Genomic DNA, 21,237 nt, shown 5'->3' with positions numbered 1-21,237 from the left:
ACTTGCCTCGGTCACAATTTACAAAATAACTTAGGCTCTCCCGCCCACAAAAAAATTCCACCCCCAACAAGCAGAGATCCCACCAACAAAGTGTTGTTCACACCGGTGCTTTTCGTCAGTAAAACTTTTGTTGTTAGATGATGTGGGGTTTTTTTCCCACACCCCTGAATGACAAGTTTTACTGACGAAAGTCCAGTGTAGACAAAGCCAAAGAGTGTAAACATTTTTCAAATTATGGTTGAAGAGATTAAAAAGAATTGTGGAATTTGGGAGGATGAAAAGTGTTGGGGTCTAGTATACTGCAAAGGAATGTCCTTGTCCCTGGGTTTGACACACTAATGACCTTGGCAGAACGTAGACAAGCTTGGGAGGAGTCGGAGTGAATGCTGTGCTATCCATGTGGCTCAGGGGAATGCTTTTCACAATACTTAGTTATACCAACTTAATTTTCTAGTGTAGACCAGGCCTTAGACACCAAACAACAGATCACTTTAGGTAGTCTACACTGCAACACCACGAGCGTCAGGGAGTAGGATAAGTGTAGCTACATGCCGCAGTGAAAAGTGGGCTGTGTCCACGCTGTAGTGCATAGATACATGTGGCAGCGAAAGGCTCTGGCTGGAGGGCAGGCAGTGGGGAAAGGCTCCAGCTATACGGGTTCAGCAGGACAGCACACTGGTAAAAACAACAGTGTAGATAGGGCGTGCAGAGAGTGGTGTAGGGGACATGCACAAAGGGTTCAGGCATGTCTCTATATTGCTATTTATACCGGTCTGAAGGGCATGCAGTGTATGTACTCTAAATGCTGCCATAAAGAGAGTGCAGTGTAGACATACCCTTTATGAAAACTCATCCTCCCTGGCATCTCTTCTCCTCTACCACTTCCAGCCTCTCAAGTATCCTCCTCAGCTAGTTAGAGCCTCTCTCAGATCCCCTATGTAATCTTGGCTGCTCCCAACTTTTTACCTGGTAAAGAGGATTTCCCTCCTGCTTCCTGACAGCACTGCCACCCAGCCAACAGCCTGCAATGATCACAATTGCTGCCACCCTTGTCAGTCAGGGGAGATGGGACCCTGCCAGGCCCTGCAGTCAGATGCTGCTGCGCTTGGTATTGCTTTTTCTGATCGTTTCTGAGGCTAGCTATATCCTTACTGACATGCTAGAGCAGCGCTAGGGGAAGCTCTACATCCCTGTCTCTCACCTTTTCACTCCCACCTGGATACAGCAGGACGTGTATTGTAGGATCTGGTTAACCCCAGCATGGCATATAACATTTGTTGGTGTACCTGGGCTCTGCGCACACTATGGCTCAAACTGGATTAGCAGCAACCATGTTGAAATGTGGGCTTCCTGGATGAGTGTGGCCATGGATTTTATTTAGAACCCGGCTCCGATCCAAAGCATACTGGAAGCATTTAAGGCCAGATTTTAAAAGTAATTTAGGCACCTAACTCCCATTTAAACCAATAGAAATACCTTTACAAATCTGACCCTTAGATATCACTGGCTATCTTACTTAGGAAAGCCACACATCGAACCCTCCTTAGGCAGTGTTCATAAGGTTGTCAGCAGAATAATCCTTGGCCACACCAACCAGGGAAACTGATCTCAATAACTATGTTATAGGGTTGTATAGCCTGCAGAGTTTCAGCCACAGCAAGGACAGGACTCGGGTAGGCCAAATTCTGCTCTGGTACACCAATGTAGATCTGGAGTAACTGAGGATTTAGACTTCTGTAAATGAGAGCAAAATTTGCCCCAATCTCCATTCAAACAGAAACAAAGCCACCACATACTGGCATTTATGGCAAAGTGACAAAGAGTAAAGCTTCTGAATCCCTGGAGCTCATCACCAAGCAAGGGATATCAGAAGCAAAGCTTCCATCGACCTCTCACGCTTGAAACGTAGGTTCTCATGTCCAGGGTTAGTCCCTCCCCTCCCCCCCCCATCAAGGTGACCATTTAACTGTATTCCTCAGTCACGCTGTTGCTCTGCAAATGTCTAAGGCTGAAGCAGAACTGGAGAACAGGGTTAAAACAAGGCCCAGTCCCCTTTACACTGTAAGAATGGATTTTAACCTTGTTGAGGACAATGGGGTTGTAACCCGGTCCCCTCAACACAAAAAAATTACAACATGGCTTGAAACTGAGGCTGAGAGTTTCAAAGCCACCAAGGGGATTTAGATGCTCATTACTGATTCGTTTTCATGTCAGCTAGGTATTCAAATTCTGTACATTTATTTGAAAATTTGAGTCCGTTTCCTGGACCTCTGATTTGGAGCTATGGGAGCCCTCTGTTTCCCATCCACCCCTTTGACTTTGTAACATCAGCACTCACTCTTCCCCACCACCCCCCTTGCAGTGAGAGTAACACAGGCTTAGCTTCAGTGAGACTTTCCATTTCCCTGGGGCAGCATTTCTTCTGGTGACTGACTATTGGTGGATTGTGTTCTTCATTAGACTGGTTATTAACACACTGCTAATGATAGCTACCCAATGCTAGCATCCAATGACAGATCTATCTTGGAAGATCATAGGTTCCAACAGGTGGCAATGGGAAGTGTTGATTCCATCACACCACACCACACCCCAGATCAACTACATGGGGTTTACATTTCAAATGGCTAAGCTACATGACTGCCTGGCACTTATACCATCGGTTTATCAAGAGTCTTCCCAAAAGGGTCTTAATAGAATTGTGGGAATAAACTCCCCATGACAACAGTGAGAAGAAGCAGAATGCTAGTAAGTTATCTGCTGAGTGATCTCTCTGCACCTTCAAAGGTCCTAAACTCAAACGGGACCTAAGCTAGGGAAGAAAAAGGCCTACTGTTCTCCCCTCAGGAGGTGTCACAGAGGCAAGCAGGGTGAACCAGAGGGCAGCCATCAGGGCAATAAAGACAGATTACCAGCTTGTTTTAACACACAGTATAACCACATGCGCTTCCAGTGGGGAATGAAAGGTACCTGCCATTAGACCCCACCTTCCATAAAATGTGCAAGTGCTTAACATGCAAAGCACAGCATCAGAGAGACAATGGCAAGAGAGGTTTCAGAGCAGCAGCCGTGGCAAGAGAGAGACTCTTCACAAAGGCATTATTTTAAATTCTAGAGGCCTGGAAAACCTAAGGCCTCAGGCCATAAACAATGAATGGCAGAGGCTCACCCTACAGATCCTGATACGCTGTACAGCAAGAGATACACGTTACAACTTTTTAGCTGCATCATGTAGACTACGTGGACTGATATCTGTCAGGCTCCTCACTCACAGGAGCAAAGGGTTTCTTTCGAAACCCTCATGTAAGGAGGGCGTTGTGGTTTCAGGTATGTACCAACAATGAATGGCACTTCCTAGGCGCAAGGTAAACAACTGTTCTATCTCTAGCACATTGGGAACATTCCGAAACATCAGCATTACATGACAGCAGCCTCTGCTTTCTGCTCAATCGGACTGTGCAGTTCAACACCAGGAGCAAAAGCCGAGAGAGACACAGAGAACAACAACGCAGCTCCCGAGTACACACAGACCTTGTTCCAGCTCCTCCGGTCTCCCCGGCTGGTTACCCATCTTCAGCAAACTCCAGTGATCCCTTTCCGCGATTCTCTAGGGTCCCCACGCCCTGCTCATGCACCGCATCAGAAGCAGACCTCCCCCAGCTGCCTTTCAGGGTGTGTGCCAGTCAAATCCAAAGGAAAAACTCAGCGCCTTCCTAGTTCCTGACACCAGGAACAGTGTCTGCTGCTCGTGCTAAGGCAGCTGTGGCTAGCCTAGCCCCAAGCCCTCCTACCTCATTACAATATTATGCACCGAAGGGCCGGCCTGTGCACTTCATTAGCTGCCTGACTGCTGAATAAAGACAGAGAGGTGACTCAACGGGCAGCGTCAGCCACGCAGAGGCAGCAAGAGCAAACTGCAGGCAATTGCCAGAAAGGCAAGGACTGAATAGAAACCCCATTCCCAATGAGAAACCTACTCTAGACACAAGATACCGCACGTGTTAACTTCAGCAGGACGCAAATACCTCAGCAGGCCACTCAAATTAAGATAAAACGGGGAGGTCCTGCCCCAGGGGACCAGTAGAAGCAGAGCTTTAAAAAATTACATATACTGCACCAGAGACAAAATGGGTGAGGGAATATCTTTGATTGGCCCAGCTTTTGTTGGGGCAAGAGACAAGCTTTGAAGCTCTTTTTCAGGTCTGGGAAAGGAACGCCACCGCAAAATGCCAGGTGGAACAGATTGTTTAGCATAAGTAGAAAGTAGTTAACACATAGTGTAAGGCTGTGGCTTTCAACCTTTTTTTCATTTGTGGACCCCTAAACAATTTCAAATGGAGGTGCTGACCCCGTTGGGAATCTTAGACATAGTCTGCGGATCCCCAAGGGGTCTGTGGATCACAGGTTGAAAACCACTATGTAAGGGATAGGGTTGCCAGCCCTCCAGGATTGTTCTGGAGTCATTAATGAAAGATTATGTTGTGATGGAACCTCCAGGAATATGTCCAACCAAAATTGGCAATCCTAATAAGGACCCATTCAAGGTAAAGTTTCTAGCAGAGTAAAGAGCTTAAATTCATCATTCTGCTAGACACTAAAAATCATGAACTGAACAGAAAGAAGAACAGGAGTACTTGTGGCACCTTAGGGCTTGTCTATACTTACCGCGCTGGTTCGGCGGCAGGCAATCGAACTTCTGGGTTCGATTTATCGCGTCTAGTCTGGACGCGATAAATCGAACTCAGAAGTGCTCCCCGTCGACTCCGGTAATCCTGCTCGCCGCGAGGAGTACGCGGAGTCGACGGGGGAGCCTGCCTGCCGGGTCTGGACGGGGGTAAGTTCGAACTAAGGTATGTCGACTTCAGCTACTTTATTCACGTAGCTGAAGTTGCGTACCTTAGTTCGATTTGGGGGTTTAGTGTAGACCAAGCCTTAGAGACTAACAAATTTATTAGAGCATAAGCTTTCGTGGACTACAGCCCACGATATATATATCTCCTCAATATATGTTCCATTCTATATGCATCCGAAGAAGTGGGCTGTAGTCCACGAAAGCTTATGCTCTAATAAATTTGTTAGTCTCTAAGGTGCCACAAGTACTCCTGTTCTTCTTTTTGCGGATACAGACTAACACGGCTGTTACTCTGAACTGAACAGAGACACTGGATTTATGGCTTATTACCAAAACTGTAACCTACTAACCCCCTCTCTTTGTCCTATGACTGCAGAGGTGTGAACAGGCCACTCCGCCTTGAATGGTCCCTTACTCACGCTAAACAATCTGTTCCACCTTGCATTTTCATGGGACACTGGGAGTACCTTTCCCAGACCTGAAGAAGAGCTGTGTGTAGCTCCAAAGCTTGTCTCTCTCGCCAACAGAAGTTGGGCCCAGAAAAGATATCACCTCACCCACCCCTTGTCTCTCTAACATCCTGGGACTGACACGGTTATAACTACACGGCAGACACTGCACCAGAAAGTCTCATGACAGAGAGATCCGAACACAAGTCTGAGCTCAGAGGAGCACAGAGAGCCCCAGTGAAGTTAGTGGGAGCTTAGCATATGCAGCCAAAGGTTTTCTAAAAACTGCCCTGAATTTAGTGGGAGGATTACAAACAAATGAAGGGAGTTATAGCTTAAATTGCTCAAGAGCAGCTCAGGCGAACTTGGCCAAGATCTCCTTCATATCTCAACCTATTGGGGTGTCTTATGTGCCAGTCCTTACTTAGACTGTCCTTGCTCTTGACAGTGGAAGTTAAAATGCTCCAGGTTATTTTGGTGCAGCTGTTTATATTTAATTGGATCCTGTTCAACATCATCAGACTCCAGTTGAGAAGATGCCGTGACTAATGGAGAAGTCCTGTATGTTCTGCTAAAAGGGATGATCTGCAGTGATCCAAGGTCTATTTATGATGATTTACAATGATAAATCCAACCAATGAAATCAGGTCAGTTAGAGCTAATGGGGAGGTTGGCAGGAGGTAAATGTAGGTGACAGCTGTGGGAATCTCATTTAATATTTCTCCAGACTTGATGTCAATTTCCCCCCTTAACTGACCTTGTTTACTCTTATGTCCACATTTAAACTGACACCGTCAGACAACATGTTAAACTGCAGTTTAATAAAGTTCAGCCAAAGACTTGATAATACTTTTTAATGGGGGAAACAAATAGCTCTGCATGACTCACCTGGAGATACCCCTCTAGGGGCTAGTGGGGAGCTCAGTCTCCAGGACCCACTAATTTTTTGGCCTCTCGACTGACATTACAAACCGGGATGTCAATTTTAATGGTGGTTTACGTGTTCTGACCACCTACATACCGGGAACTGGTCCCACCAATCTCATTTCTATCTCTCCCCCTCTCAGGATTTCTACCATGCCCAGTCCAATGGCACAGGTCACTGTACCACTGGCACAGGGGAACACCTTTTGCTCACTCCCAAACTGGACTGGATTTGTCCTAGAGGTGAAAACCTCCATATCCTGTTATTGATACCTTAGCCCCCACCCAGTACTCTTTCATAGTCCTGGTTTTATTCTGAATTCACTAGCAGTGAAATCTAGAACATCTTAGCTGAGGCTTCTCACCAGCCCTGGAATCCAGAATACATTAGCTGTGGCCATGCACAATAATCTGACATCCTTCAGAATTACATTTGGAATCTGGTTTTATTTTTCTGCCACTGGAGAAATAGATATTTTGTTATATTTGTAGGCAGCAAGGGTAATCTCAACAGGCAGGTTCTGGTAACCAAATATAAACTACTAGAGGCTTACAAACTGCCTCTCATATTAGAGCTCATGCTTAAAAGTAGTAATTTAATTTTAATTTCAAGCAGTACGTAGACACATACTGTCACTTCATCTCTCCTCTGGAACAGCTCTGCTATAGCTAAACTCTTCTAAGCATGTAGAAGGATCTGCAGTCACAACTTTACAGTAGACCTGCCGCTATGGGAGATACTTTTTTTTTAAATAGCATTTATACAACAACCTTCTGAATTGCCATAAGGTTTTTATAGCCCCATTAACTTGTTTATTTCTATTTAAACACTTCCCAGGAACAAAACAAACAAACAAACAAAAAGACCAAAAAAAAAAAAAAAAAAAAAGACAAACAATTGCAAATTGGAACCCACAATTACCAAAAACAGCAACAGTAGATTAGCAGCCAATCCCCGCCCCACAACAACAAAACGGCCAGATGGTAACAAACAGAAAACAAAGAACATCCCCCTTCTGTTTCCATCAAAGCCCCTTGCCCATCCTGCAGTTCCACATGCCCGTGTTCAGCAGTCTTCTCCAAATACCCACGCAAATGGGTGGACGTGCAGCATGTCCTGAAGGTCACCGAATCTGGACTATTTTGGACCAAGGAAGGGACAGTAAATTCCAAAGTCAACAGAAAACTCATTCTCTTATAAGCCATGGACTCCAGCTCAGCTATTTCACTGATTGTAACTGTGGCAGCATTGTACCGGAAGGGAGGCAACTCTCAGGGAGGGATAGGTAGATCACAGTCCATCTAGGTCTTTATGGATAAAACACCAACACTCCACATGGAAACCAACAGGCAGCCAGCGCTAATCCCAGAGCACTGGTGGCATGTGTGCATGGTAAATTTCTCCACTTCATCTATGATGTAAGGTATTGTTTAATGTGAGTTAAGCGGCATTATCTAGCCTTTTGGTTGTCTCTATAAAATATCCAGAATACTTTTGGCCCTACATAAACAAATACTAAAACTTTGATTCTGCAGTGAGAAATTTAGTTATCCTGGGAGGTCATCAACTCAGCATTGTGAATCCAGTGCAGGATTGGAGTTTGGAGAGAAGGATAAATCCACAATTTAAAAACAGATAGAAACCAGGGGCATGGAAAGCTAGAGAGAGCCACAAAAAAATACACAGGTGCATGCTTAAGAAGAATAGAACTGATGTTCCTCCCAGTGTTTAGAGGTCCTGCTCTAAGCAAGGTACCAGTCAGATTTAGATGCAGACAAGTCACAAACCAACCAGTTCGTTATACTATCCTCAGACTAAGCCGGCAGGGTAAAGTGAGTCCGATATTGTTTGCTGCAGGCTTCATCGCTACATTGCGGACAAACTGTTTGTTACAGCATGTACTTTAAAGACAAAGATCAACACCAGACTCTCCATTACAGGAAGCATGCCACATAGTCCAAGCAGCACAGACAGTATCTGAGGGTACTTGGGACCCATATACCCTACAACTGGACACATCCAAGGCCTTAGCATGAATCTCGGGCACGGTTAAAACACAGTCAGGTCCCATTTGCACTGTAAGTAAGACTGGCCCATGTTTTCACTCTGCCTAGGGACACTCGTGTATGTTAACTTGGAAGCAAATATCACACTACAGATCTGGGACATCCAAATCAGAAACAAGTCTTTTAAAAATCATCTTAAAAGCTCTGAAGTTTTGGTGGGTTAGACACCTGTCCTAACGTTCTCTCTGAGGTACAGGCTTGAATGGTCTCTGATTGGTGTGGTATTTCAGCACCATTGAGACCAGGAGATATTACTTTACTGAAGATTACACAATGAATTCTGGTTTTCTTCAACAGGAAATAATATTGACCAGAGGGATTGCATCAGTCAACATAACCTCTTGGGTCAATAAATCTTGACACTGAGCAGTTCAGACATCTGCTTCTTGCTCTGTCATATGAAAGAATGGTGGAAGTGTGTCCTGGGTAGTAAAGCAGAGCAGAGTGTGCAGCTGGCAATACGTACAAAAAGTAATCGTGGAGTCCTAGCAGACACCCCTGAAATCTAACATTCTAGTAAGGTCAGGGCTGGAGGCCAACAATCCTTAATTTGACAATGATGTGAAATATGTAGGTTAGAATGGTTCTAACATCGTGATGGGGAGAGTCAAGTGAAACAAGCAATGGCAACCCAAGCCCACGGCAAGGGGTGAGCTGTGGAGTTTTAGATGTAGCCACCCCAACAAAAGTAATGAAGACAACAATGATGCTATTTATAGGAGCTTGCAGCTCAAACCATGGATAGTAAAGAAAAAGGGGTGTAAACCAGGGATTAATTTCCAGCATGATGCACAGGTAGCAAGTTGTACAATTCCCCCATGAGGGGCATGTGGCTAGATCCCAGGGGGCTGATTAACCCTCTACACATATAACTTTTCCCCAAGTACTAAAATTAGAAGAGAGAGAGAGCGCGCACATGCAACAACCTAAGTACCAGGTGGACAGGTATCCAGATCACAGAGCCATCATCCCAGCTGGCACAAATGGGTTGGCAGATTCTGCAGGGAGTCCAAGGGCTGAATAGGTCCTGGAAACCGATCTCATCCCTCTCACCTTTCAGAGACGGGCTCTGCTGGGCAATGTTGAGGCACACTGACTGGGAACCATCATGGAGCCAACTACCAATGCCTGTGCTGTACCTGGTCTGTGGATTAATATTAGCCCAGGGCTGTTACACTGCACCTGTCACCAGCACTGGATATATCCATATGAAGGCAGACTACTCTACAAAAGGGCGTGTCTGTAGCATGCACAATGTCAGGTGCCAAAGAAGCAGGGACTCACAGCAGCAAACAACAAAATGGGCCATACCGTCCACATTGAAACTCAGAAGAAAGAGCAAATCTGATATTTCCCACCAAGTTACAAAATAAATCTTTGGGACTAGGACACTTTGAGGTTATACCAAATTCGTGGGACCAAACTGCAGCCTTCCAAGAATTCATCTGTAAAGCTGCAGTCAACCTCTCTCTCTTCCGTTAGAGCATTAAGATCCTCTGAAAAGCAGTTGGAAAACTAGCGAGGAATGCATTGCACCCTCCTGATACGCATACTTGGTAGGCCAGGCTAGCTTTGACTTCCTTTATTTTTTTCTACCCCATTCTCTGAGTGCGAACACACTGGCACCCTGACAAGCCATGTTGGCTGTGATACATCTAGGCCTGGAGAATTAGTCTTAAGGATAATTTCTCTTCAAATTAGCTGGAGAAAAGCTGATAATTAACCTAATGCAGGTAACCATGGGGTCACATTGACCCTGCTCTATAACTTTCCTGAAGGTGACTGGAAAAGAAACAAAAAAAAAACCCAAGGCATGTGTGGTATTCTAGGGAGAATCTAGCATCTTTCCCTTCTGTTTAGATGGTGTCCCTAGCTGGTCTGCTATGATCTTTGCTGGCATGTTTACAGCTGTAATGGATCTTCCCTATTTGTGTTAGCTTGAGCCAATTAACTGTCAACATATTTAGTGAGTCAAGTCATTAAGGTCCTTAAGGTCCAGCATTTCAGCATCCCCTCCACACACTTGAATCCTTTTAACTGGCTCAGAGCCCAGTGGGCAGACATGTGCCAACAAAATGATTCCCATGGGAATACATAGCAGATGGAGAAGTTCTCTTTCATTTCAGGAGCTGTTTTAAAAAAATAAGTCATGGGCAAAGCATTAAAATATTAATATCAATATATTAAAGCAAATCTGAATTGTTTAGCTGCCGCACTAGAGCAGGGCAGCAACGAAGTGAACAAAGGAGGACACAACCAGAAACATAGGTCGGCAAATGCCAGTTCCTTCATGTTAACTGCTATGAGTTGACGGCAGACAGACACCAATGTGCCTCATAAAGAGGCTGGGTGTGCCGTTTATCCACGACAGAGTCAGTTATCAGAGGCCTTGTCACAAAGTCACTAAAATGCATTGCACTAATTCTGTTCCCTGTGCATTCCAATTAGACAAGAATGCTAGTAATTAGGGCTCATTAAATGGATCCTAGACTAGGTCCACAAAAGTAATACTAGTTGTGATGGGTTCCCTCCAGGGTACCACCTGGAACTGGGGTACCACTGAACCCGCCTGACCCATCAGCCTGGGCTCCCTTTACACTGTACTATTGTGACAGGCCCTCAAGCCCCGTCCAGCATACATACGAGTAGGGGCACACCCAGCTGCAGCAACACACAGCTGCATGGGAAGGCTCAGCTAATGCACCTCCCAGTTCATAAGGCACACACCCCCTTCTCGAGTGTAAACCCAAAATTACACCATCCTGCGCTCAGGGCCGGCTCTACCATTTTTGCCGCCCAAAGGGAAAAAAAAAAAAAAAAGCCGCTCAGACTATGCCGCCCCAAGAATGGACAGAATGCTTCCCCATAGCATGTGCCGCCCCAGGCACGCGCTTCCTCCACTGGTGCCTGGAGCCGGCCCTGCTTGCGCTGCACAGCAAACTGTATAGTGTAAGATCATTAAATTTGCCCCCCCCCCCCCAATGTGGAGAGAAATATACACAGCTTTCTGCCCCAAGTTATGATTTCCACACACTGGTTTTAGACAAAACAAGTTTATTAACTACAAAAGATAGATTTTAGGTGCTCATAAGGGATAGCAAACAGACCAAAGCAGATTACCTAGCAAATAACCAAAAACACAAGCTAAGCTTAATATACTAAAGAGATTGGATATGAGTGGCAGATTCTCACCCTAATTGTTGATTTAGACAGTTTGCAGAGATTCTTGAGGGCAAGCTGCACTTGTTTGCAGCTTAAAAACACCAGGTATTCCTGTCTCAGGCTAGAAATCCCTCTAGCCTACGTTCAGCCCTTCTCCCCCAGTCTAGTCCTTGTTCCTCAGGTGTTTTCAGGCATCTCTCTGGGCAGGGAGTCAGTGAAGAACCACGATGATGTCACTCCCCTGCCTTAAATAGCTTTTGCATATGGCAGGAACCCTTTGTCTCCCCTCTTGGTTCCCATGCCCGGTCTGTGAAAAAACACAGGTATTCCAAAATGTAGTCCAGTACCAGGTGACGTGGTCACATGCCCCTGTAGGGACACAGCAGCCATGACTTGGAAGCTGTTTGTAGCATCCTCAGGAAGGCTCCCAGGTGGGAGATTTGCCTCTTCTAAGATCTATTGTTCTCCCTAATTGCCCTTTCCAGCCAGCCATCTAGACTGATTGCATTCTGCTTAGTGGGCTTTCCCCAGGTGTAAACACATTTGTAATAGATGCATAGACAATATTCCTAACTTCCGATACCAAAATGATACATGCATACAAATAGGATAATCATATTCAGTGAATCACAACCGTTTCAATGATACCTTACATGACCAATCTTGCATAAAATACATCATGTCAATAATATTACTATGTAGAAAATGGGGCATAATGCCACACTAGTATTGCATGCCACTTCCAAAGGGAGTCTAGCAGTAGACCCTTTTGGCCTAGGGAAAACAGGGACTGAGACCTAGGTCCTAAAATGTTATCTAGAGAATTTGGTTTCCATGATATCAGGGTTGTTGTCATTTATGCATTAAGAAAAGAGGAGGTCCCCACTAGCAGCAGAATTAATTCCTTACTCAGGTAGCTCAAAGTGCCTACCAAGCAACCCACTTCAAGAGGGAGTGGAAAGAAAGGCCAAGGAAGAAAAGTACCTGGAAAGTCAAAATTTCACTTTATGGCAATGGATACAAATAACTCCATTTATTAACTTGTCTCCGTATTTACACTAGAGCTGAACATACAAATCCGAATCTTTTGGCTAAGACTAAGGATCAAGACAAAGGAATGGTGGCAAGGGGGGGGACTCAAAGGGATATGCCACATTTCATCTGATGTCTGTGCAGTCAATGCTCAAGGCTGAGAGTTTTCTACACTTGTACAATTAAATGGTGGTTTCCATGTGAGCTTTAACTCTCTTTTATCTCCTGTTTGCAGATGAAACATGTAAAAGTGTGAACTGAAACAAGGACTGTCACTTTACATTTTAAGGGTCAGGGCACAAAAAAGGATGCTTAAAGTTGGACACCTAAACATCTGGGCCCCCACCTTTTGAAATGTTTGGCCTTGGCAATTAGATTAAATCCTGCCTAGAAAATCGGAGATGAAAACATAAATCTGAGCCTTATAATAATACTTTGTCTTCATCAGTGTGTGTCAATCTGAGCCTGGAGAGATATATGTATGAATATGTGCCTCCGTATTAGCATATGCTCACGGGTCAGGGAGTGGAGTGATAGGTGCATGTACATGTTCAAGTTATTTAGGGATTTTCTGCCTTGAAAGCTCCAAAGGGATTTTTGCTTTTGCCTCGGTATTCTGTTTCCAGAGCTAGAGCCTCTTTTTCTTCAGGAAAGACTGCAATGGTATCGGAGCCACTGATTGCATCTGTGGCTGATGGCAGAATCCAGCTACATTTCCAGATGAAGCTTTCCAGCATATTTATTGTCCCAAGGAAATCCCAAATGGGCTCAGGCATTTGGTTTCTAGTGAGGTCTTGTCATATAACAGCACATACCAATGTCATTAGCTTCTCACACATGCCCCAGTCTGTATCTTTTACAGGGAAAAAAAGACGGCAATTTTACTGAGCTCAAGGTACATCAACCCTGCTGCAGACCCAGAGCAGCCTTTGATGTGACAGATCACAAGAAACAGACACTGTCAAAACTTGATGCATGGTGGGTAAAAGGAGACTAAGCTCATCCGAGAACTGCCCTTCAAACAGATTCACTTTCCTTTTTTCAGCTCTAATTGGGGCCCATTAGCATTTTCTGAAAAATTGAATTGCCAGTTAGATTTGTCAAGGAGTTTTTAAAGCCATTTATTTAAAATAAAATAAAATAAAAAATCTGTTTTGAAGCATCTGACCATTGAAAGAAGGGTTCTAGTCCAGCCCAGCCTCACATTAGCACACAGTCACTCTGGGAAACAACACACTGGGTGACACAGGTATAGACCTCTGGGAAATCTCAAGTCTTGAGTACTCGTTTTTCTGAAAGGAAAGAAATGCCTCAATGGATTAACAGAGGAAATGCGACAAAGCATCAGCCAATGGAGTGTGATTCCTCTCTAATGCTAATCCTCAGTGAGCCCTTCTGGTCCGGGTTTCCCAGGGGATAGCACATGTCAAACCTAATATCTTTTCTCATAGCACTAGGGAAAGTGAGGGAAGAGACCGGGGTCACCCTCATGGAGCCAGGCTCCACCTCTTCTAGAGACCAGCACTGCCAACACAGAAAAGCATTAAGCAGTGACATCTGGGAAGAAAAGCAGTTAAAAAAAAAAAAAAAAAGGTGTGTCCTAGTTATTTATTTAGCAAGTTTTAACAAGTTTATAAATCCCGGCCATGTAAACATCAAAACCCAATCATTACAATAGTTCGCTTTTGTTTCAAGAGACATGATACACAAATATAGTTATCATATCTTTCTATTTACCAGGGTATTACCACATTATAGAGCGAGCATCATTTCAACACCTAAAATATTGAGACACATGTTTTAACGATAGTGGAAACCAGGGAACTCAGAGAGCCCTTGGGAGGGACTCCTGGAGTAATGATAAATGTTTGGTTAAAAAAAAGAAAAAAAAAAAAAGGATTGTCCTTCCAAAATAGGGTCAATGGAACTGTGTGTGGGCACCAAATATTTACTCAACTGGAAGGCAACTCTGGGAACTTGGCAGGAATCTGAGCGGTACACTAAATTTGCATAAAAAGGATCAAATTGCAGTCTCTCATAATCAATAGTGCCTGCTCAGGCCAAAATGGACAGTTGCATGCTGTGAGTCAATCAACACATTAACTAGAAGAGTGGCTGCAGGCCATGCTGTAGATCTCTATGGGTTGCATTTGGCCCCTGGGCCTTACTTTGGCCATCACTGGCTACACTAACTTTCTTTTATACACAACAAAGGGTGTCTAAAGAAAAGAAAAAGAAAAAAAACTTGACAGTGGTGTGAGATGGAAGCATAAAAGCCTTCAGCTTCCAAACAACCCTGTCTGGTGTATATCTGTATCAATTCCCTCTTCATAGAGTGAGGTCATTTAAACATCATTTATTATGCAGCTTCATTTACTGTGCTAACAATGTAGCATCCGGACATTGATACTTCTGCCCAAGTGATCTGTGGGGTGTATTCATTTTAGTGGGACACCGGACATATGGAGGATAATTTAAACTCTTAATTTCCTTAGGGTTTGCCTTAAATATATCTCTCTGCTCGTGACCATTACAGTTAATCAACTCAGCAGGCAGGCACAGGCAGCAATGCACTTGTTCTGTTGCCTTCACTGAGAAAGTGTGCTTATTATTGCTTCTTTGGTCTAAGGAATAAAAACAAATAGCCAAAAGGTTTCTGATCCAAGGGAGCATAGATTCCAGCAAGCTCCTGGGGTAATATCTCGTTGGAGATGAAAGGACTTGTTCAGAAAGACATTCTGAAGTCTGTAGGGTAAAGATGAGCCAGATGGGTTGGTCTCCATGCTGGTATATTTTAGTCTCTGCGGGCTAGGTAGAAAGGAGAGAGAGGTCTTTGGGATTTCCTATTTCCCTTACTGAGGGCCATCTATGCTCACCTGAAATTTTTCCTACCAGAAGACATTCCTATCTATTTATTATAGGGTGAAAATATGGCTGCCATCATGCAGAGGCATTAGCGGTGGTGGAGGAGAGAAGAGGGGACTGGAAAGTCCTTTCCCTCCCCCAAACCTCTCCTGCATGTGGGAGTCATAATGTTGCTGCTGCCTAAACACCCTGATGGCAAACAGGGAGGGGCAGATGGCACTGCCAGCAATATTGAGCACCCCAGAGGAACCATGCATTGTGTGTATGCTACTACACCCATTTTGTACTGGTGAGGAAAACCCTCACTCCCCAGTGTTCCTGGTGGCCCCCAGGCTTCCCCTGGCCTTCACCGGCACAACACCCTTCCTACCACCACTGCTTCTCCTCCTCCACAGCCTGGCTCAAGTTCTAGAGCCATAACTGAGCCTGTAGTTCAGGGGTGGGCAAACTTTTTGGCCCGAGGGCCACATCTGAGTATGAAAATTGTATGGCAGGCCATAAATGCTCATGAAATTGGGGTTGGGGTGCAGGAGGGAGTGAGGGCTCTGGGGTGGGGCCAGAAATGAAGAGTTCAGAGTGCGGGGGAGTGGAGGGGTGGCTCTGAGCTGGGACAGGGGGTTGGGGTATGGGAGAGGGGGAAGGGGGCTCCAGCTGGAGGTGCGGGCTCTGGGGTGAGGCTGAGGGGTTTGGGGTGTAGAGGGTGCCCCAGGCTGGGAGTGAGGGGTTCAGAGTGTGGGAGGGGGCTCTGGGCTGGGGCAGGGGATTGGGGGGGAGGTGCTGGCTCTGGCTGGGGGTGCAGGCTCTGGGGTGGGGCTGAGGGTTTTGGGGTGCAGAAGGGTGCTCTGGGCTAGGATCGAGGGATTCGGAGGGCAGGAGGCTGATAAGAGCTGGGGCAGGGGGTTGGGGTGCAGGCTCTGGACAGCACTTCTCAAGCAGCTCCGGAAAGCAGTGGCCATGTCCCCCCTCCGGCTCCTACATGGAGCCGCAGCCAAGTTGCTCTGCGCGCTGCCCCATCCACAGGCGCTGCCACTGCAGCTCCCACTGGCCACAGTTCCCGGCCAATGGGAGCTGTGGGGGCAGCGCTTGGGGCTGGGGCAGCGTGTGGAGTCCACTGGCTGCCCCTATGCATAGGAGCCGAAGGGAGGACATGTGGCTGCTTTCAGGAGCTGCGGCATGCGCGCACGGAGCAGCCCCCGACACCACTCCCTGGCTAGACTGCGGGAGCGAGGCAAGCCCAAGACCCCGCTCCCCAGCAGGAGCTCAAGAGCCAGATGTCTGGCTGGCTGGAAGTGGCCCACGGATCGTAGTTTGCCTACCCCTCCTGTAGTTGGTAAAGTGCTCAGAATCTCTATAAAACATGAGATAGGAGCAACAGCTATAATCATCCTGAGGATCTCAAACTCAGACAAACCTTTAGTTGGGAGGCAAAGAGTCCTATTGAAAAACAGATGTGGTTTTTTAGGTGAGGTGAATAGCTCTTTATAGGTTCAGGTTTCAGAGTAACAGCCGTGTTAGTCTGTATCCGCAAAAAGAAGAACAGGAGTACTTGTGGCACCTTAGAGACTAACAAATTTATTAGAGCATAAGCTTTCGTGGACTACAGCCCACTTCTTCGGATGCATATGCATCCGAAGAAGTGGGCTGTAGTCCACGAAAGCTTATGCTCTAATAAATTTGTTAGTCTCTAAGGTGCCACAAGTACTCCTGTTCTTCTTTTTATAGGTTCAGGCTTCACCCATGAACAAACAAATGAGCCAGCAAAGCAGCCTAGCAAAACAAACAAACCTGCCCTGCTATTTACATTTGGATGTAATTTACCTTGATGCAGACTACTGCAGCTGACAGAACTTGATATCAACGAGTATCGCACAGATCTCTCCATCCTGCCCAGAGTTGTCAGCTCAGCTCTGCACATACCCAGCCCAGTCACACTCCCTATTTTCATCTGGCTTCTCTCACTCAGCACAAAACCAAATGCACACAAGAGGACATTTGGAAAGATGAATGTTTCAGTCGATGAACTTGCCAGGTAATAGCTGCTGCTGCTGGAAATATTGGGGGGGTGGGGGGGGGAGGGGAGAGGGAAGGGAGGGGGAGTATACCAGAGAGATTAAACTCAACAGTCCTTTGGAGAATTTACAAGTGGACTCCAGAAAGTTTATAAATTGGGATTCTGCAGAAAACTACAGGGAACTGAGAGCCAAGATTTCCACTGACTTGCTGTGTAACCTTAGGCAAGTCACAGCACCTTCTGTGCCTCAGTTTCTCCATTTGTAGAGTGAGGATAATATGTGACACTCCTTCAAGGTAAGTAAATGACTTAGGCCATGTCTACACTAGCACTTATGTCGGCCAAACTTTTGTAACTTTTGTGACAAGTTTTGCCGGCATACGCGCTCATGTGCACAGTGCTATGTTGGCGGGAGATGCTCTCCCACCGACATAGTTACCGCTGCTCATTGAGCTTGTTTTATTACGTTGACGGGAGAGTTCTCTCCCATCAGCATACCACGGCTACACAAGCACTCTTACAGCAGCACAGTTGTATTGGTACAGCTGTGCCGCTGTAAGCTTGTAAGTGTAGACATGGCCTAAGTATGTAACACGCTTTCATATCTTCTGATGGGCGGTAGCAGAGTACAAGGTTATTGTGACGTGTTGTCCCCCTTTAAGGTGCCACCTGATGTATTGAGATACCACTGAGCCTGCCTGTTCTGCCAGCTAGGCCCCCTTTACCCGGTCTTGCGGAGCCAGGCTCTTAAGCCTCCTCTAGCACACACACAGGCAGGGCCACCCCCAACTGCAGAAAGACACAGACTCTGAGATCAGCTCTGGGAAGACTCATCTTAAGGGACTTGCCCCAGCACTCAGGTGCCACCTCCCTTGGAGTGCAGACCATAGGCGCCAACTCCATGGGTGCTCCAGGGCTGGAGCACCCACAGGGAAAAATTAGCAGGTGCTCTGCACCCACCGGCAGCCAAGTTCCACCCCACCTCTTCCCCACCTCCTCCCCCAAGCGTGCCGTGTCCCCGCTCCTCCCCCTCCCAGCGCTTCCCACCCACCAGCCGCCTAACAGCTGCTTGGTGGTGCTTAGGACTTTCCGGGAGGGAGAGGAGCAGGGACACGGCGCACTCAGGGGAGAAGGTGGAGAAGAGGTGGGGACTTGGGGAAAGGGGGCGGGGCAGGACAGGGACTTTAGGGAAGGGGGTGGAATGGGGGCGGGGCAAGGGTGGTGCAGGAGCAGGGCCGGGGCGGGACTAGGGGGTCGAGCACCCACCGGGCAGAGGGAAAGTTGGTGTCTATGGTGCAGACCCAAAAGGTATATTGTCTTGTGCTGTATAGAAAGATCTGCACAGCCAAGCTCATAAAAATTCACCCTCTTCCTCACTGTGAAGAGAGATATACGCAGCTTCTTGCCCCCCCACAGATTTATTAAACCCAGTTTGTGCATAAACAAATTTATTAAATATAAAAGGGAGATTTAAAGTGATAAGGAACAGCAAACAAAACAAAGTAGATTACGGAGCAAATAAAACAAAACACACATACTAAATTTAAGATCTTAAAGATACTAGTTTCAAGAAGTAATTTCTCACCCTAAATGTTATTTTAAGCAAGTTGCAGAGTCTCTGTAGTTTAGAGGTTCAGTTATTTCTTCTTAGAGCCTGGAGCCCTGCCTCAGGCTGGACTCACCCCTGCCTTTCCCCACAGGTCAGTTCCTTTGTCCTTTCAGGTACTTTCAGCAGTGTTTCTTCTTGGGTAGGCAATGGAGGAGTGTCCTGTTTGCTTTCCTTCCTAGCCTTAAATACAATTTACATAAGGTAGGAATCTTTTGTTTCCCAAACTTGACCTCCCCATCCTGTTAGTGGAAAATTACTGTAAGTCCAAGATAGCGCTTAGTACAGGTGACAGGAGCACCTGACTAAGGCCTTGTCTACACCGCCACTTTACAGCGCTGTAATTTTCTCACTGAGGGGTGTGAAAAAATACCCCTGAGTACTGCAAGGTTCAGTGCTGTAACGTGTCAGTGTAGACAGCGCTGGGAGCTATTCCTTCATGGAGGTGGGGCTGGTGCCGTGACTATACAGCCACATGACGTTGCTAGTGAAGACATGCCCCTAGTAGTGTGTCAGCTACCTCCCAGGACTACTCTCAGGAAGAAGAGAGATTAGTATCTTCACAGTCTTTTTTCTTCGTAACGGCCCATCAAGGCTGATGGTCTGTTGTCTGGGGGGTGTCTCCCGAATACCCACCCAGTTGTAATTGTTACATAGTCCATATTCCTAACTTTAGATACAGAAATGATATATGCATACAAACTGGATAATCACATTCATAACTGTTCCAATGATATCTTACATAAGCCATCTTGCATAAAGTATATCTTAGTTATGCCATATTCATATCATAACCATATTTCTATGACGAATATGGGGTATAAAGTCACAGTTATTTAGTTTCATTTGTAAACCTAAAAACTTCATAGTTTGGGAAACACTGACCTTCCCATAACCCTGAGATCCAAGGATGGGAGAGATTCCAAAATGTACCAGCTTGGGTATACACCTGTATAGCTACACCTTTTCAGCCAATTTATTTACAACTTAGCTTGGTAAATGCAAACATTACATAGGCATTTCCAAAGACCTTCCCCCATTCTCCTTCAGTTTTGTTGTTCCTCCAGCTCCTTTTGTTACACAGGAACATTCTGAGTAACAGCTGTAAGAGCTTTAGAAATCTGGCCTTTAACACTCTGCTTCAGGGCTCCCCACGGCAAGAAATAACCCAGTGGAACAGGAATCTACATCCAAGGCAGCTCTCCCTGTATGTGTCATTTCATTTTACATACACTTTCAAAACAGCCAGGAGTTTACGTAGCCAAACATCACAAAGCAGGAATTCTAGCTTGGGATCTGTCTCCAGTCCGTTTGCTCAGACTCCGCTTGCCAGGGGGACAGAGGGGGTTGGCCCAGTCTTCCTTTAAGCTGCCTCTGATTTACTGCATTAGCTTCTAATGAGGTAGACAGGGTAGTCTGTGTCAGCATAAAAAGAATGGTGTGCATGGCTTAAACTCCATGAAGGACAGCCTACACACCACAGGCTGTGTTTAGACAGGCAAGAGTGGTGTCAATTATTTATTATCTGCGACATTGGGAACACACACTATTGCTCAAGGTCACCAAAACAAATGTGGGAGGGTTATGCTCAAGGGAGTATGCAACCTTGGCATTTTTGGTTTCAATAATTTGTTTCTTTTAAGTTATAGGCCAGCAATAATGTTACAGACACATCACAATATACAATCTGAGTTTCCGTAGTGTCCTTCAGATAAAACTGCATTCTAGATAAGTAACCCAACCACTGACTCAAATAAGAACAAAAGGAAGAGCGAAAGGAACAGGTGTAAGTAACGGAGAAAAGAACTTATGATTTCAGCAGATATCTGGAAGAAGGTGGTGTAGAGCTGAAGAGGCAGAGAGATACTAAGGCCTGAGGGCAGAAGCTGTGGTTCTCTCACACCAAGAAGGGGCTAACACTGAATGAGGTGGGACAGGGGAGGGCAGTAGGCTTGCAGAGGGAGTAGGAAGCAGAGTGGAGTGAGGCTAGCAAGAGGTTCAAAACCAGACAGGGGAAGTCTGAAGTGGAACTTGAAAGGAAGAGGAGCCAGGGGAGTCTGGTGCAGCTGGGGGCAAGGAGATCACATGCTGTCTGTATGACATGGTGTGGGTCTGCATTCAGCACACAAGAGTCTGGAATCCTGAGACATGGGAGGCCAACACCACAATTCCTCCCCAGGAGAAACATCGGAAAGTGAGCACGAGCATCAGACCTTTGGGTCCTTTATTGGAAGGCGCAGAAATACATGCTCCCATGCAGATCGAAAACGCG

At 46.0% G+C, this 21,237-nt stretch overlaps 1 protein-coding gene across 6 annotated transcripts in view; it reads right to left on the bottom strand.

Moving 5' to 3' along the window:
* Window positions 1–21,237, bottom strand: part of SPECC1 (sperm antigen with calponin homology and coiled-coil domains 1) — a 143,478-nt gene that overhangs the window by 98,625 nt on the left and 23,616 nt on the right. Inside the window, exon 1 of one of the 6 annotated variants that reach the window (XM_054008771.1) lies at window positions 3,529–3,761. The exons of the other annotated variants lie outside the window; for them this stretch is intronic. Within the exon in view, the coding sequence (XP_053864746.1) occupies window positions 3,529–3,568 (40 nt within the window). The 5' untranslated portion in view covers window positions 3,569–3,761. Of the gene's footprint in view, window positions 1–3,528; window positions 3,762–21,237 lie in introns of those variants that run through there. 6 annotated transcript variants of the gene reach the window in all.

This window comes from Malaclemys terrapin, chromosome 18 (genome assembly GCF_027887155.1).
Source record: "Malaclemys terrapin pileata isolate rMalTer1 chromosome 18, rMalTer1.hap1, whole genome shotgun sequence".
In the NCBI taxonomy this organism is placed as follows: Eukaryota; Metazoa; Chordata; order Testudines; family Emydidae; genus Malaclemys; species Malaclemys terrapin.
This window is presented reverse-complemented; position numbering and strand designations above follow the sequence as displayed.